General features: G+C 41.5%; 2 protein-coding genes, 1 long non-coding RNA gene and 3 other non-coding genes across 9 annotated transcripts; all 6 read left to right on the forward strand.

Annotated features, from left to right (window-relative positions):
• Nucleotides 1-3: 3 nt before the first annotated feature.
• LOC127605425 (uncharacterized) lies at nt 4-3,495 on the forward strand. Of its 3 annotated transcripts, XR_007963582.1 has the most exons (9): nt 20-481; nt 653-693; nt 1,510-1,547; nt 1,727-1,939; nt 2,113-2,158; nt 2,577-2,626; nt 2,795-2,848; nt 3,025-3,053; nt 3,238-3,495. It is a non-coding gene; the product is annotated as an uncharacterized LOC127605425 (long non-coding RNA). The 3 variants fall into 3 exon arrangements; XR_007963583.1 differs by having other exon boundaries at nt 4-481; nt 1,727-2,158; nt 2,549-2,626; XR_007963581.1 differs by having other exon boundaries at nt 10-481; nt 1,727-2,158.
• On the forward strand, nt 250-330 carry LOC127606649 (small nucleolar RNA SNORD74). Its single transcript, XR_007963943.1, has one exon. It is a non-coding gene; the product is annotated as a small nucleolar RNA SNORD74 (small nucleolar RNA).
• LOC127606645 (small nucleolar RNA SNORD24) lies at nt 1,354-1,432 on the forward strand. Its single transcript, XR_007963939.1, has one exon. It is a non-coding gene; the product is annotated as a small nucleolar RNA SNORD24 (small nucleolar RNA).
• On the forward strand, nt 1,583-1,663 carry LOC127606647 (small nucleolar RNA SNORD79). The gene has a single exon (XR_007963941.1). It is a non-coding gene; the product is annotated as a small nucleolar RNA SNORD79 (small nucleolar RNA).
• A 370-nt stretch (nt 3,496-3,865) lies between the features above and the next one.
• tor3a (torsin family 3, member A) lies at nt 3,866-9,204 on the forward strand. The gene is made up of 6 exons (XM_052072881.1): nt 3,866-4,156; nt 4,226-4,348; nt 5,313-5,578; nt 6,044-6,219; nt 6,724-6,848; nt 7,103-9,204. The coding sequence occupies exons 1-6, from the start codon at nt 3,982-3,984 to the stop codon at nt 7,348-7,350; spliced, it is 1,113 nt and encodes a 370-aa protein (XP_051928841.1). The 5' UTR covers nt 3,866-3,981; the 3' UTR covers nt 7,351-9,204.
• Nucleotides 9,205-9,957: 753 nt separating this feature from the next.
• calr (calreticulin) lies at nt 9,958-15,707 on the forward strand. 2 transcript variants are annotated; one of them, XM_052072879.1, is made up of 9 exons: nt 9,958-10,220; nt 10,938-11,039; nt 11,299-11,502; nt 11,583-11,677; nt 12,866-13,022; nt 13,143-13,258; nt 13,593-13,736; nt 14,493-14,585; nt 14,674-15,707. In XM_052072879.1, exons 1-9 carry the CDS (start codon nt 10,127-10,129, stop codon nt 14,878-14,880), a joined length of 1,212 nt encoding a protein of 403 aa, XP_051928839.1. In that variant the 5' UTR covers nt 9,958-10,126; the 3' UTR covers nt 14,881-15,707. The 2 variants fall into 2 exon arrangements, with proteins under 2 accessions (XP_051928839.1, XP_051928838.1); XM_052072878.1 differs by having other exon boundaries at nt 9,959-10,220; nt 12,866-13,075; nt 13,145-13,258.
• Nucleotides 15,708-15,861: the final 154 nt, after the last annotated feature.

Here is a 15,861-nt window from a genome sequence, read left to right on the forward strand (position 1 = left end):
AAGCATTGTCCTCGCACTACGAATCGTCGAAAAGACTTTCAAATTTCCATCGGTTAGCGTTCTGTCATTGTTAATCGATTATATTCGTTCTTTTCGTCTAAAGTTGAACTATTTAATGCCGAACGGGGTGATGTTGTTTTAAAGTGGCGCACTTTGCAAGGCCTGCACCACGTGCTATAGGCAAATGTAACAGCCGCTTTTTGGTAACCCCTATCGACTGCCTGTAAATGTGACTTCGTTTTACTTCGTCCCATTGCTATATGATGATAAAGTGTTGGTAGGGACATCTGAATGGATGTGAAGAAACGCCAACTACCCTGACAGCGTGGGGACGCATCCGCGCGCGAAGCTACACTTTAGCTTTGTGCTAGCCTGTTTGCTAAAGCTAACATTTGTTCTGAGTCGATTTCCTATCTGACAAGCGTTTTTCCTTTTTACAGTTTAACAGCTCTCAGGATGCGGCAAGCAACTGAATTGAAGCGTATGTGACTTTTCCTTAACACTTATGTTTGACTTTTTAGTCAATGATGACATTCAAATGTAAGAGTAGTGATCAGAAGTGATTTCTGACGAACAATTGTCTGACACTAAAGGATAAAGAGGTCAAAAATACTTGGTGTGAATAGCATTGCTAAAGCCATCTTACTTGCAGGCTTTTGGAGGCAGCATCAAAGACTGGAGTCGTTAAAGATGGTCAGTACTGGCTTTTCTTTTTTTTAAGCTTCTCTAAGGTGGGCTCTGACTCGAATTACAGTGGACCCCCTGCACACTCAGGAATATCACATTAGCCCCCTTTTTCTTTGTGGTAACCACATATTTAAAGTTAATCAGTGTTAAGGATTTTCTCCCCAATAAGTTTTAATTGATATAATTTAGATGCAGATTTTTCCTACTCACAAGCCAACCCAGTCCATATATCCTGCGAGTAGCGGGGTCCTCTGTATATTGGGGGTGGGCAAATGTTTGATTCGATGACTGCAATTGAGTTTTTAAACTCAAATTGTGATGCTGTTGTGAATATTAGCCTTGTATATTTATGATACGATTTGATTTCATATTTTCTTTTACGATTTAAGATGATATAGCCAGCTTTTTCTCTACCCCATGTAAAATGAGGTGTCATTGTGCTCATCTTATATTACACTTATACTTGCTGGAGATTTGACCACTTAGTTTTTTGTTGGCAGGAGAATTCTAACAGATTTGAGAAAATTCCTAAGTGCAGCACCTAATGTAAATATTCCGTGGGTGTAATTAAAAAAAGGTATAAGGCTGCCTGTGGACCCCAGTCTTACTTTGCCCACCCCTGCTTCGGATGCACATGCTATGCCGCAGAGAAGAGTTTCCTTTTGTTGCCATGATGACATTTATTTGCTACTCTTGACAAGATGGATGACGATAAAGCCAACCCACCAAGTTGACGTCTGAGGCACTGCCAAACGATTGCCTTAAGGAAAGTATGAAAAGGATTATGTACTCAACTTGTTTTTTCCTTCTCTTCCTGTACAGCTCCACTTTGGGTGTGATTCACCTGACTGACATCGGAGGTAAAACTTGATTGGGATTTTTTTTCTGGAAAGCAAGCTGTAGATGATGACTTTGAAAAACATAATGGGAATCTCTCTGAAAAATAGTGAAAGATGACCTTTTGTCTGATTCAGTGTTTTAGTTAGCTGCTTTCCCTGCCATCTGCTACCTGGTGCTTAGTCTTGTCATTTGATTGCAGGTGTCGTCCTGGTTTAAATTGAGGTAAGATTTTAGTATTTTTTTTAATGACCTTTTGGCTGACTTAAATGATGAGTTCATAGTTCAACAGATAATCTGTGAAGATAACTATTCGCCCCTATCTGACATGTTGGCCTGCGCCACATCTCGGGCACAAATGCAAAATGAGATTATAATTTTGATTTTCCCTTTTTTTAGGTTAAAAGACCGCACGGTATGTCAACTTGAATATTTTATCTACTATATTTAGCACAATGATGACTTCATAGTTCAGCGGATAATCAGTGATGACTACTTTTCGCTCCTATCTGATGCGTGGCTTGAATAAATTGTTCACATAAAAATGTACGGGGCACTGTTAAATTTGTTCCCTTTTCTCTCATCCAGGCTTCATGAAGCTATGCTGAAAGAAGTGCGCGTTCACTTGCATATGGTATGTTAAAAGTGCACTTGGAGGCCCATTAAAACATGACATTGCACAGATCTTGAGTAATCGACACATTTTTAGAATAGTGGAATTTTACAGAACATGTTTTTAGGAGAAAATATACTTTATCATTAAAGATGAGGAGAAATTGTGACTCTAATGGTCCATGTTCACTCCAGTTTCAGAATGTTAATAAGCTAATGAATGACATTACTCCAACACCACAAAAGGAGTGAAAACACCATTTTGGTTATCTACGGGCAATGGTGGTTGTGAATGGGGCCGTAATCTGTCGGGCATGATGAATGTGAATCAGGTCTCTGATCCAGTTGAGGAGATGAACACATTTCTGACCCAAATTGAGTTTCACCTTTATTTATTTTTTAAACTTCAGAGGAGGTTCTAATTCAATCTTCTGATGCAGATTGGTGAGGAAAGCGAGTTTACTGCGTTCTGCAAAAGTCATCGCTTCAGGTAAGTCAAAATTTGGACGAATTTCTCCTCAACTGACCTGTGATGATAAAAATGCTGCTGACATTTAAATCATGGAGTCATTAGCTCTAGCTGAAAGGTCAGCTTGCTAACATCTTTGGAAACACTTGGATGTGTTTTGACTGAATCCTAACCGCCTGCCCCCTACAGGAGCTGAGCCTACCTTGCATGTAGATCCCCCACCATCAAGTGGATGACCTGAAGGTGAGGAAGTAACAAATGGTTTATAAAAATATTCAGTGAAGAGGGTTCAGTGATGTCCCAACAAATGTCTGACCTGAAATAAAATGTGGATATCCGTTGCTGAGTGACCCGGCTTTTTGTACACTGAGCAAAACTACTACTCGCATGTAATAAGCATTTCTTCCTCCCGTCTACAGCATAACTGCAAGTTGACTGGCCGACTTGGGTAAGTTTCTTTTCAATCCTCGTCACCGACACAAACGGGCCCTACACATGATGAAAAGATTCTGCCAAATGAACTCTGATTATATCCAATACCGTTCCATATGTTCTGACTTGTGGCCAGTAAACTGCTTTTTTGGTAAATTTTTATGCAAAGTGATGGTTCATGGTTTTATTTATTCCTGTAGGAATTAAAGAGGAAGTGTGCATCTCATCACTCACCAGACTCTTCATAGACATGGGAGGACCACAAGTGGCTTTCATTAATTATGGGGCAGTAAGGGGACACTTGAACTCACTCGAGATGAGGCGGTCCTCAAGGATACCTTGGCAAAAGCAACAAACGTACTAGAATCTTGAGGTTGAAAGTCCTGTTTGGGCCATGTGGCAAGTCAAACTCAAACGCGTGAAAGCACAAGACTTGGTTTTTTAAGTCACCTGAGGCGACACTTTATTTTGTGGTGTTTTCCTTGTTATTAAAAGATGTCCACATTGAGTTTTGTCTTTGTCTTGTTTATTTCATATTGAGTCCGAATTGGAAATATTTTGATTTAATTCAAATATTCGTACATCTTTTTACTTGATGTCGGTAAAGATGCCCACAAATGTCTGCCAGGTGAAGTTTTTAGAATCTTTATTGAACAAGTCGGAAAATAAAACCAACATTTTATTAATGCATACACATTACGAACATTGCCAGTTAAAGTGAAGTACAAGGCGGTCGTGTCGCTGCACGACGTCAGTTATGCTGTGCTTTATTGGAAAGCGCAGCTTGTATTGACGTAAAAAATAGTTGCAGGCAGGCGGGGCTTCTTCGTGGCGGCTACTTCCGGTGTGTAAGTCGAGCACTGTGCGGTAGAAGTAGGCGAGCTAGCTGAGCTACGTTTCATTGGAGGCAATCTAGTAACGGCGCTTGACCGACCTCTTCACTCATGTTTTCCCGCTTTGTGTCTTTCCTGCCGCTTCTTGTGCTGGCCGCTCCCGCACACGCTCACGTCTTCAACCTGGACACGCTGTCCAACGCGTCCTTGTACTATTTTAACTACATTTACTGCAACATTTGGGAGGGCGAGTGTCAGCCTCACCAGGATGATGCGACGCAGCAAGGTAGGACGTGAAGCAGACGACGAACGTGTTTTTTTTGTTCCGTAATGACTTGACATTTTGCATGGGCAGTTCCTACCAGGGACTTTTGGGCCGGTTTCCCCCAGGATTACACGGAACTGCTGTACCGCTGGTACTGCAACCTGGGTCAGTGCTGCGAGTCTGGAGACTGCAGGGTGACCAACAACATCACTGGTAGTGCATTACAATTGTCAAACTCCTTGATTTGAAATGTGGCGTGTCATTTGTGGCCAGATGCAATGTCTATTTTTTTCCGTTCAAGCACCGTTTATGATCCTGAGCTCCTCGGTTTACGACAGTTTTTATCGGCGAAACGTCCGCCGGTAAAAGATGAAAAGCTCAAGTACTGTAAATTGTTCTGTGGTGTTGCTAATCTTTCGGCAACCCCCAAAAACGTTCAAGTAGAATATGGGAAATGCCACGCTGTATTTAACAACCACACGGTAATAAAATGAAGTAAAATATAAAAAAAACATAAAATTCTCACCGTTCATCCATTACGAGGCATTTTGGTGTTTGTGACTTGGCCTTGACACAGTTAGGTGCAGTCGAGTGGCGCAACGATTAAACAACGTATTGTCAAATTGGTCATTTTTATAATTAAGCGTTTTGAGGCCTTGTCTTCATTGTACAAAGTCTTTAAATACGTTTAACCTAAGATATGTGTAAGTCTATATTTTATTTAGGGTTGATATATTTAAGAATTGTTCTCTCCAGATCCCACATTCCAAAAACATGCGTGGCAGGCTGATTGAACACTCTAAATTGTCCCTAGGTGTGAGTGTGAGTGCGAATGGTTGTTCGTTTCTGTGTGCCCTGCGATTGGCTGGCAACCGATTCAGGGTGTCCCCCGCCTACTGCCCGAAGACAGCTGGGATAGGCTCCAGCCCCCCCCCCCCCCCCCCCGCGACCCTAGTGAGGATCAAGCGGCTCGGAAGATGATGATGATATTTAAGAATTCCACACTTGAAATGCATTTAACATATCTCAAATTTTGTATGGTTTATTAAAATGGAGAATATTAAGTCAGGTTGTGCACATGTTTCTATGTTCAGGAGTTTAGTCCTTATTTTCGTTTGTAACGATGAATTAAGGACCAGATGAAGGAGTTCAAATTAAGTCATGTACCTTTTTGTAGGTTTGGCTCACGATCTCCAGAACAAGTTGCATGGGCAGCACTTGGCCCAGTCTGTGGTTCTGAAAGCAATCCAGGGTTTCATCAACCACCCAGAGTCCAACAAACCCCTCACGCTCTCCTTCCACGGCTGGTCGGGTACCGGGAAGAACTTTGTGGCCCGAATGGTTGCTGATAATCTTTATCGTGACGGGGTGAAGAGCGAGTGTGTCCGCCTGTTCATCGCCCCGTTTCACTTTCACCACGCCAGGATGGTGGACACGTACAAGGTGAGATGCAAGAGGTGAGGGCTCGCCGCCAAGAACATATTGGCCAAGTCATTGGCCAGTTCGAGCTTTTATCTAAGTTGAATGACAACACTATGAACGGGAATCATCAAAATCAAACAATTTTTTGTTTTTTTTATGGGGGGTGGGGGGGCTGGCTTCAGCCCAGCTGGGCCACAACTGTCGTGATTGGCATGCAGTGTGCACAAATGTTACACAATCGCTGGGCTACATTTCAGAATGATACTGCGTAACTATTACTACACAGGAGAAGTGGAAAGTCCAAATTCAGATGAGACTTTTTACTGAACTCTCACTCACAAAGATCATGATTCTGTAGCTTTTACTCAAAATGAAGCTTTGACTGACTTCAACCATCGCGTGGAACAGTGAAATTGATACCTGGGGAAAAAAATGTTTATCAAAGTTGACTCAACTCCCAAAAGTCATTCAACCCTTACTTTCTAGGGTCAGCTGAAAGACGCCATCCGGGACACCGTCCTCCGATGTTCCCAGACTCTGTTCATCTTCGATGAGGCCGAGAAATTGCACCCGGGCCTCATCGACGCCATCAAACCATACATGGCCCACTACGACAACGTGGACGGGGTCAACTACCGAAAGGCCATCTTCCTCTTCCTCAGGTTGGATCGCCATCCAGGTTCAGCATTTCACGTTTCAAGAATGGCATTCCATAGAGCAGCAGTGGGCAAAGCTTGGCCTATTGTATTGAGTCCTATAATTTTTGTTGCATTCATTTAAATGATTTGGGGTTAATTAATATGTCATCCAAATCTGCACAAAATTCAGTTATATTATGAAAATATTTTGATTCCTTCATGTTATTAACACTGCAAATCGACCAACATGACTCCTTGGTGGAAACATTTATTGCATATGATGAACCCAATAGATAAATTTTCACATTGGAAATGATGAACAAAAATATAATCTGTTCATAAAGTCTTAATTAAGTGGACACGCAATGTATTAACCAGCATCTTGGTAGCCGTAATTGCGCAAGGCATTTTTAACTTCCTGTCACAATATCAATAACATAAGACTAAAGATTTTTTTTCCCTTTGTCAGATGTCAAAACTGTAATGAATCTTGATTGCTAACCCAAGCTTTCGCCCGTGTATGTGTAGTAATATCGGAGGAGGAGCGATCAACGATGTCGCATTGGACTTTTGGCACTCTGGTCAGAACCGAGAAGACATTGGGATGGAGGATTTGGAACACCGACTACGAGCCGAAACAATGGAAGCTCAAGGTCTGAGCTTCTGACACTTTTTACTGTATAAAGGGCATTTTGTGATCCATGTTCAGTGCCTATTGCCCTCAGTCAACGGTGTTTCCTAACCTTTCTTGAGCACGGTGTACCGTTTGAACCACAAAGGGGAATCTGGTAATTTTTTAAGGCGTCAAAAGTTTGATCATTTGAGAATTCGTTATGCTTGCAGATTTTTATTTTTTTTTTGTTACTGTTGAATGAATTTTATGGACCTTATTTCTTTCTGCTTCCAGGCGGTTTTTCGAAGAGCGAGCTGATGTCCGGTCACCTGATCGACTTCTTCGTGCCCTTCCTACCTCTGGAGTACCGTCACATCAAGCTGTGCGCGAAGGACGCCTTCGCCGCGCGAGGCCTGCAGACCGACGAGGCCACGCTGGATGAGGTGGCCAAGGCCATGCTCTACATTCCCAAGGAGGAGAGACTGTTCTCGGCCCAGGGATGCAAATCCATCCCTCAGCGGATCAACTTCTTTCTTCCTTAGAAGATATGAGAGAGAGAGAGAGACACGTCTGGAGTAGATGTGCGGTGCGCGCCCTTACGGGTACGAAACACGCAATTCCAGGTTACTCGTGCACGGTTACCAAGAGCACTTCCTACATGAGCGGGATGAACAAAGGGCCGTCGCATCAGTCGCGCGGGAGCGAAGGAGTGCGCGGCTCTTTGTTACAGATGCTCGCTTGACACGAACACCACACGGTTGACAACAGTGGGGGAAGTCATTATCAAAGGTTTGCTTACGAAGAAAAATTAACATAGAGGGCAGTAAAAGTTTTCATGTTGCAATTGAATGGAAAGGCTAGTCACCAGTTTTTGAAGACCCACATGATGTTGTGTTCAATTATTACATGCACACTGAATCTACCAAATGAAATAATTGACACTCCTTTCACCGTGAAAAAAAACACATTTTGAGTCCGCCTTATTTTTGTTCTTTTGTAAACAGTAGAATGAAGAAAGTTTTAACAATGCAACCATTTCTATCTGTTGACTGACTGATCTCATCTAGGGTGGCCCGGTAGTCCAGTGGTTAGCACGTTGGCTTCACAGTGCAGAGGTACCGGGTTCGATTCCAGCTCCGGCCTCCCTGTGTGGAGTTTGCATGTTCTCCCCGGGCCTGCGTGGGTTTTCTCCGGGTGCTCCGGTTTCCTCCCTCATTCCAAAAACATTGCGTGGCAGGCTGATTGAACACTCTAAATTGTCCCTAGGTGTGAGTGCGAATGGTTGTTTGTTTCTGTGTGCCTTGCGATTGGCTGGCAACCGATTCAGGGTGTCCCCCGCCTATTGCCCGAAGACAGCTGGGATAGGCTCCAGCACCCCCCGCGACCCTAGTGAGGATCAAGCGGCTCGGAAGATGATGATGATCTCATCTAAAATGGCAATCACTACCATCTACTGGTGGTTGTGCATCAGTAAAGCTGTTGTCCCCCCCCCCCCAAGCTTGAAATTAACATTGGAGCATCTTTAGACTTGTGTAAAGAAAGACCCGAAAAAATGGATTCAACTCCTTAACTGCGCTAAAGGAAATGTTGAGGGGGAAAACTGAAAGGTAATTATTATTATTTTATTTTTTTTACAGTAACAATACACACTATCTGCTCGGCTTAATTTGTCACAATTATAGTTGATGCTTAACACAGGAGATTATTTTTTTTGTAAGGGAGCTAATTTACAATTTCAAAAGGGATCAAGTAATTATTTCCCCTACTGTACAGACTGTGTAAAAAGTATGGGGACACTTTTTTAATGCTCCTTTTCCACTCTCCTCATTGAGACATTGTATAAGAAAATAGCTTCACAAAACCAATTTCAGCTCGGTGGGAGTCTGGATATGTTGATTTATTTTCATTTGAGTCACTAGTATTCAATGAGGTTTTTTTGCACAGTACAATGTTTAGCCACCCTCCACTTATATTTATATTGCATTCTATTTATGTGGTCAGGTTTCAAGTGTTGCTACTGTATATTTGACTTTCTTTGTCGACTTATGTGTCGCACGTATTGGTGTTGGTAATGTTAAAGGGCAATATGGAGCGTAATATTGAAAAGCAATTCATGTACTGAAATGCATTGTATCAAAATATGTTTTCATGATTACTTCCAAATACTTTTTAATTACTAAGGTAAGAGAAATTCTATCACGTGTTTTGTTTTGATGTATTTATAAGTGCTGAATATGTTAACTTTAGGTCATAGGTTTTATTGTCATGTGATTTTGCTGTTGGAATTTTTAAATTTCACATCTTGGTACGAATATAAAAAGAAAACCTCCCATTGTTTCTGTTATGCCCAAACCCAAATGAAGAAATAATAAATGCTCGGTGCTTTGTCCCCATAATTGTGAGAATTGTGGTCACTACACACTTGAGATTTTGAGATCCTGGGAGGTGTATTAACTTTTACACCAAGTAGGTTTATTATGCAATATAGTGTTAGTAAATATGTATGCACTTACAAGTGGATGCTCAAAATAACCGAAATCCTAAATATCGATAATGTCTTCTATCAAGTCTACCGTTGACAAAGGTATTTCCCAGGAAATTTTAAATGTCAATCAACGTCAACCCTTTTAGAGACTGATTGTTTTTTTGTGATTTGGCACCTGCCTACAAAACTACCAATATCTTTAATGGCCATGAAAGTCAGTCAACCCCACAGAAAATGTTTTAAGTGTTATCAAGAGAGACTGAAAACAGATAATCTGAAGGCCAATAGTTAGGCGACAAATGCTGAATGAGGTCCAACAAAGTACCGATGTCATTTTACTTTGAAACACTTGAGAGGACGCCGGCTGTATTGCGTGTAGGACCAGATTCAGTGACATTAGAAACACCTGATAAACAGAAAAGTAATGACGATTTCCTCATTTAAAGTTGATATTCTTAATTGTGATTTATGGTGTGCGTCAAACGCATCACTCTTTGCAATGAATGTCTCAAACGCATTACTCTTCCTTTGGGTGTGTATCAAGCGAACGCGTGGTCTTCGTCCATTGGCTAAACTTTTACCTTGTCAGCGTATTCACAGTTTTGATTGGCCGAGAGGACTCTGACTTCCTGGCCAAGCTCCGGCGCTGACAGCCAATCAGATTGAGACATCTGTTTCCAGCCGAGAGGCGAGAGCCTACTTGATTCCAGTGAAACGGCTCGGCACCGACGGACTCTTGTGCACTGCGGAACGGCGTCGAACAAGAGCAGAAATTTTATATCAATAATTCGTGTTAGTTTTAGAGTTCGTTTGACGGAGTGGTTCTCCTCACGATGACTGCCTTGTCGCTGCTATTTTTGGCCATGTCGGCCGCCTATGTCCTGGCCGAGTCCACTGTCTATTTCCGAGAGCAATTTGAAGACGGGGGTGAGCTGATTTTCCGATAAATCTAACTGCATTGATCTATTGATTATGTGCTATTCATCTTCGTTGTATGAAATTTGACTATAGTGTGTTCATAAGATTTTCAGTGCATGGCCATATGGGACCTCCATTAGCCTACCATATTCTAATTTTGCATAATTTTCATATTGTGAATTTCTTTGGCCTCATATTCTAAAAGAATCGTCCTGTTTTGCTGAATTTCGCATACGTTTTGTGTGTGTCAGCCACAAATGTATTTGACAACCACCCTCCCCCCACGTATGGTCAAATCACAGTGCGTTTCCCCTCCCCCTCCTTTACTTCCCTACCCTGTTCAGTAGCTGTGCCACCTCCTAACCTTAAAATAAATCTATCTACATGCACACATATACCTCTCCCAAGTACCAGCATCATGGCCAACATTTAAATGCATTGACTGTCTATTAAGTGTTCAGTATACGTAATAGGATTGTTGTAAGCCACTGTGACAGTATGCTCAGTTAGAACAGTAACACTTTCCCTGAATATATGAAAAAATATTCTAAACAAAATGAATTTATTAAAATGCATTGCACAAAAGTGTCATGAAGTTGAACTGTACCTGAATAGTTTTTTTTAATCCAAAAATTAAATGCAAATTTACTTTAAGTTAAATGCAACTGACTGTAGGCCTTGACAGAATGTGTCCCATCTCAAAAAATGTGAACTGTGTGTGTGTAGATGCCTGGAAGAGTCGCTGGGAGGAATCCAAGCATAAAACGGACTATGGCCAGTTTGTCCTGACGGCAGGCAAATTCTATGGGGATGCAGAGAAGGACAAAGGTGAGTGGATTGCTCATGTCAATTTAGGGCTGGGTGATGAAAGGATGTTCAATACAATTTTTTTTCCCGATACAGGTATGACTACTTAACAAAGCCAAACTATGTCACAGTATATTAAAAAATGTGCTTGCTGAGAACTCTTACTTCTTTTTCTATGTAGATTCTCAGTCATCCACTCTTGTTTAGTGTTTTGTCTTGTTTTCCAAAAAGACTTGGCATACAATATGCAAGGCCGTTTGACGCGATCTGATGAAAACAGGTTTGCAGACAAGCCAGGACGCCCGCTTCTACGCGCTGTCGTCCCGCTTCGACGACTTTAGCAACAAAGGCCAGCCCCTCGTCATCCAGTTCACTGTCAAGCACGAGCAGAGCATCGACTGCGGCGGTGGCTACGTCAAAGTGTTTCCCTCGGACCTCAAGCAGGAGGACATGCACGGGGACTCGGTCTACAATCTCATGTTTGGTACGATGGGCTCATCAGGGTCTTCCTCAGGTTGGGTGCCTCACAGAGGAGTGCGTTGAATTTCAGACTTCTGTGTGTAGGTCCTGATATTTGCGGACCCGGCACAAAGAAAGTTCACGTCATCTTCAACTACAAGGGCAAGAACCATTTGGTTAACAAAGACATCCGATGCAAGGTGAGTCATCGACTGGTTGTGTAACACTTTGGTCTTTCTCTAAAGCTTGCGAAAGTAGCAACTACAAACATCTTCAACACATTTCAATTGTAAAACTATTGCAACTGATTAGATCTACATTGTATAGTGTTGAAGTTCTAAATTCTGCTGTAGTATGGACTTGAAATGTTCTTGTTTCCAATATTGTCAACAAACTCAAATTCAAGGCTTTATTTGCATGTGTTCCTTCCCTTGCTGCCAAAATGCAAACTTCTCAAGTGGACTTTGAGATTGGTGACTCTTGAAGTATTCCAAGGCACTTGATTTTATAATACCTTTTGTTGTATACGTATATAATAGATGTTTATAATAGAATACTATTAAGATACTCATGATTGATTTCAGCTGTAACCTTTAGTACTGATTTGTTTTTCATGATCCAAAGCAAAACTCGTATTCTGAAAATGTTTTTTCACTTTTAGCTTTCGTTATCGCGTTTGCTTTTCTTTAACTGTAATAACCTAGTAAAGACAACTCATGGAAAAGTAAGAAATGTGTAAAGCGCACACACACACACACACACAATCTCCAACATCATTTCAGGTGATAAAATTCTAAGAGGGACAGTGAATATCATCTAAACCTAAAGAAAGTCCCACAAAGAACCTGCTACACAAGAAGATGTACAATTATTGATTATTAAAAATAAGATGCCCAAAATTGAGCATTTAAATAAAACGTTAACCGACCACTTAAATACTTAATGATGTAGCTCATCAAAGGTGCCTGAAACAAGGGGATAGAAATGGCGTAGAAAAAAAATATGGATTGGAATAATTAGGACTTAAAGCTAATGTAAACCTGCTTATGTTTAAAAAATAAATCAACTTGCCTCCATTCAAACATTGACCATACGTTGTTCCTCAACACTGTTTCAAAAGGTTTGGTTGCCTGTTCATTACTCTTGTGGGCCCCCTACTGGTTGTGTAAGTTCACTCTGCCTCGATGAGCTTGTGACCAGTCCAGGGTGGACCCTGCCCACAGTCCGCCGAGATTGGCTCACCCACGAACCCAATGAGGCCAAGCGCTTTAGAAAAGCGATGAATTGAAGAGAGAGGTTCAATTGTTGTAGTTGTCTATTCGTGGCTCCATGTTCCCTTCAATACCGTTGTATTGTTTATCTCACATTGATCTTTTTCTGCCCGTCAGGATGACGAGTTTACCCACTTGTACACCCTGATCGTCAACCCCGACAACACGTACGAGGTGAAGATCGACAACAAAAAGGTGGAGTCCGGCACTTTGGAGGACGACTGGGACTTCCTGCCCCCAAAGAAGATTAAGGACCCCGAAGCCAAGAAACCAGAGGACTGGGACGACCGGGAGATGATTCCTGACCCTGATGATACCAAGCCAGAGGCGAGTGCGGCCTTGCCACTTGGATGAGCTCTGGGATGAATTTGACTTATGTCAGAATCTATTTGACAGGACTGGGACAAGGCCGAGAACATTCCCGACCCCGACGCCAAGAAGCCGGATGACTGGGACGATGAGATGGACGGCGAGTGGGAGCCTCCTATGATTACTAACCCTGAATACAAGGTACATGAATCGCAGCTGTAATTAGGGCCGAAACAATCATTCACCGACTCCCACATCACTCACCAGCTCAGGCACTGCTTTTAAAGCCACACACACTAAAAGTCCCAAATGTGATCATAAGGAGCATGAGGATGGCAAATCCAAGTGGGCAACAAGGGTACCTCTGCCTCACAGACGCGCTTTGTTTGATCATGCCAAATACATCTTTAGGGCAATCGGTAGAATAACCATTTTTTAAATATTCGATAGCTGCAGTCCTCCAGGTGCCAATGCAGCAAGAGGAGAGCATTGTTTTTTGTGTGGTGAATTAAACAGCGTGTGCTGTGTTAAACAGGGTGAGTGGAAGCCTAAAGAGATCAGCAACCCCGCCTACAAGGGAAAGTGGATCCATCCCGAAATCGACAACCCGGAGTACACTGCCGATTCTGAGATCTACAAATACGACAGCATTGGCGTGATTGGACTGGACCTGTGGCAGGTAATGCACCATGCATAGCTGTCGACGATGACACTTGACAATTTCATTTGAAATCTGACTTTTTAAAAAATATGTAGTTTTTATTTTGTGGCAAAGACGAACTTTTATTGGGGGAAAAATTAAGTATGATACATCATTGAAACTTAGTTTATCGTCACGCACGTCAATGTTTTGACAAAGTTAAAAAGGACTTGGGGAGTCATGCTAGGATGCGAATGAAATGTATAAACAATTGGTAAATATGAATTACACGATTAGTCACTACCAATAAGTACTGAATTGGTAAACTGTGTTCATATTTTTTTAATAGAAAGGTGCAATATTTTTGTGCAGATGCCTACATCATTTTGTTTGGTTGGTTCTCTCAGCAACCAGTTGGCTCAATAATAACTTTAAAACTTACATTCTCAAAAACTTTGAGAATGTAAGCTGCAGCCGAGGAATCTGAAAATAATTTGAGTATGCAATAAAAAAAAAATGAAAACAAAAACCCGTAGCCAGATGAAATGAATGACCAATCCTTTGGGAAAAACAATTTTAGTTTACTGCATCTGATACAAAGATTTAGAAACTGAACAAATTGTCACATTGACAAGATTGTTTTTTTCTTGCACAAATACAAGGAGAAATCATGGTGTGTACAAATGTTAGAATAAAACACTAAAATCTTGATTACATTTTTTTAAAGTGATGATGGTGATGCTTACTGCTTTGAATAATATCGGTAATCATTAACATTGCGTTTGTATGTTGTAGGTCAAGTCCGGCACCATCTTTGACAATTTTCTGATCACTAATGACCCGAAACTCGCTGAGGAAGTTGGTGATGACACATGGGGCAAAACCAAGGTATCTAAAAAATGTTTGCCCTTTATCGTCCCTGCTCCCTTACCCTTTCCGCCCCAATAGTATTTATTTATTTTAAATTCCCAACCAGGAGGCCGAAAAGAAGATGAAGGATAGTCAAGACGAGGAGGAGCGAAAGCTGCGCGAGGAAGAGGACAAGCAAAGGAGAGATGAGGCAAAGGATGATGACGAAGAGGAAGAAAAAGATGATGATGAGGAGGAGGAAGATGGCGAGGAAGAAAATGAAGAGGAGGAGGAAGAAGACGACACTGAGTCCCCCATGAAGGATGAGTTGTAAAGAGTTGAAAAGCAAGGAGCAGCTTAAAGAGCAGACTGTCAAACCACAGGAGATGACTCACCCAGTGGGAGGAGTTTTGTTTTGTTTACAAAGACTGAGAGGGTTAAAACATCATTATTATTACTATACCATAATAACAATGACAATTCTAAACTGTGATGATTATAATAGAAATATGATTAGAAATGAAGATGTCGCAGTGAATGTCCAGACTAGAAAACCACATTTTAATTTTTTAAAATTTTTATTTGCAGTTTATACAAAACAAATGTGTATGTTAAGGACTAGACTGATTTTGCCAAAATCTGGGTTGTTGGTGACACATGACAAATCTAGTTTTTGTAAAAAAAAAAAAAGTTTGTGTTACCTCATGCGTTTTGTTTGTCTCATGATGCTGTCTTTATTTTAATTGTTTTTGTCAATCCCAAATTTCAAGCGCTTGCTCCAAGGTTCATCGCATCAAACAAGGGAAGATACGACCTTAAAAGTCTGATGTAGTTCCAGTTGGGATGTTAAACCTGTGAGGAAATCCCTTGCATACGTTTGCACTGTACAGTTATGACCACATTTGTGCACATAAGACTAGTTTCTGAATAGTTTTCTGAAGCACTCCAGCATCAGGAAAGCTTCTGTTCATGTTAGGTTTAGTCATTGTTTGGTGTATGCAGTCAACTCTCCTCATCCCGGATGCACACTGCAGCCGAGCGCTGATCCTTTTTGTAAAAGACATTTTGTACTAATACTGCTGGTAATTTAAGTGAGGGGATTTGTCGTTTGAGTGCAAATGAAAAAATATGTTCTGTCCAATAAAAACAACCACAGGAAATGACCTGGAGTCCTTATACATGTTTTGCTTTTTGAAACTAATTTATACCTTTGCAAATGTTCTATATATTTTATATATATATTGCACGTCGTCCCGCACGCGGTCTGTCCTTCCGTCTGTCCCTTTTCAAAACGTACCTACTTCACCGCGCCGCC

Source organism: Hippocampus zosterae, chromosome 8 (assembly GCF_025434085.1).
Source record: "Hippocampus zosterae strain Florida chromosome 8, ASM2543408v3, whole genome shotgun sequence".
NCBI lineage: Eukaryota > Metazoa > Chordata > Actinopteri > Syngnathiformes > Syngnathidae > Hippocampus > Hippocampus zosterae.

Bases quoted from the DNA above. Each gene is read 5' to 3' on its own strand.
- tor3a (XM_052072881.1), top strand. From the start codon at position 3,982: ATGTTTTCCCGCTTTGTGTCTTTCCTGCCGCTTCTTGTGCTGGCCGCT. The intron at 4,157-4,225 runs GTAGGACGTGAA...TTGCATGGGCAG, and splicing joins GGATGATGCGACGCAGCAAG to TTCCTACCAGGGACTTTTGG. The intron at 4,349-5,312 runs GTAGTGCATTAC...ACCTTTTTGTAG, and splicing joins GGTGACCAACAACATCACTG to GTTTGGCTCACGATCTCCAG.
- calr (XM_052072878.1), top strand. From the start codon at position 10,127: ATGACTGCCTTGTCGCTGCTATTTTTGGCCATGTCGGCCGCCTATGTC. The intron at 10,221-10,937 runs GTGAGCTGATTT...GTGTGTGTGTAG, and splicing joins AGAGCAATTTGAAGACGGGG to ATGCCTGGAAGAGTCGCTGG. The intron at 11,503-11,582 runs GTACGATGGGCT...TTCTGTGTGTAG, and splicing joins GGTCTACAATCTCATGTTTG to GTCCTGATATTTGCGGACCC.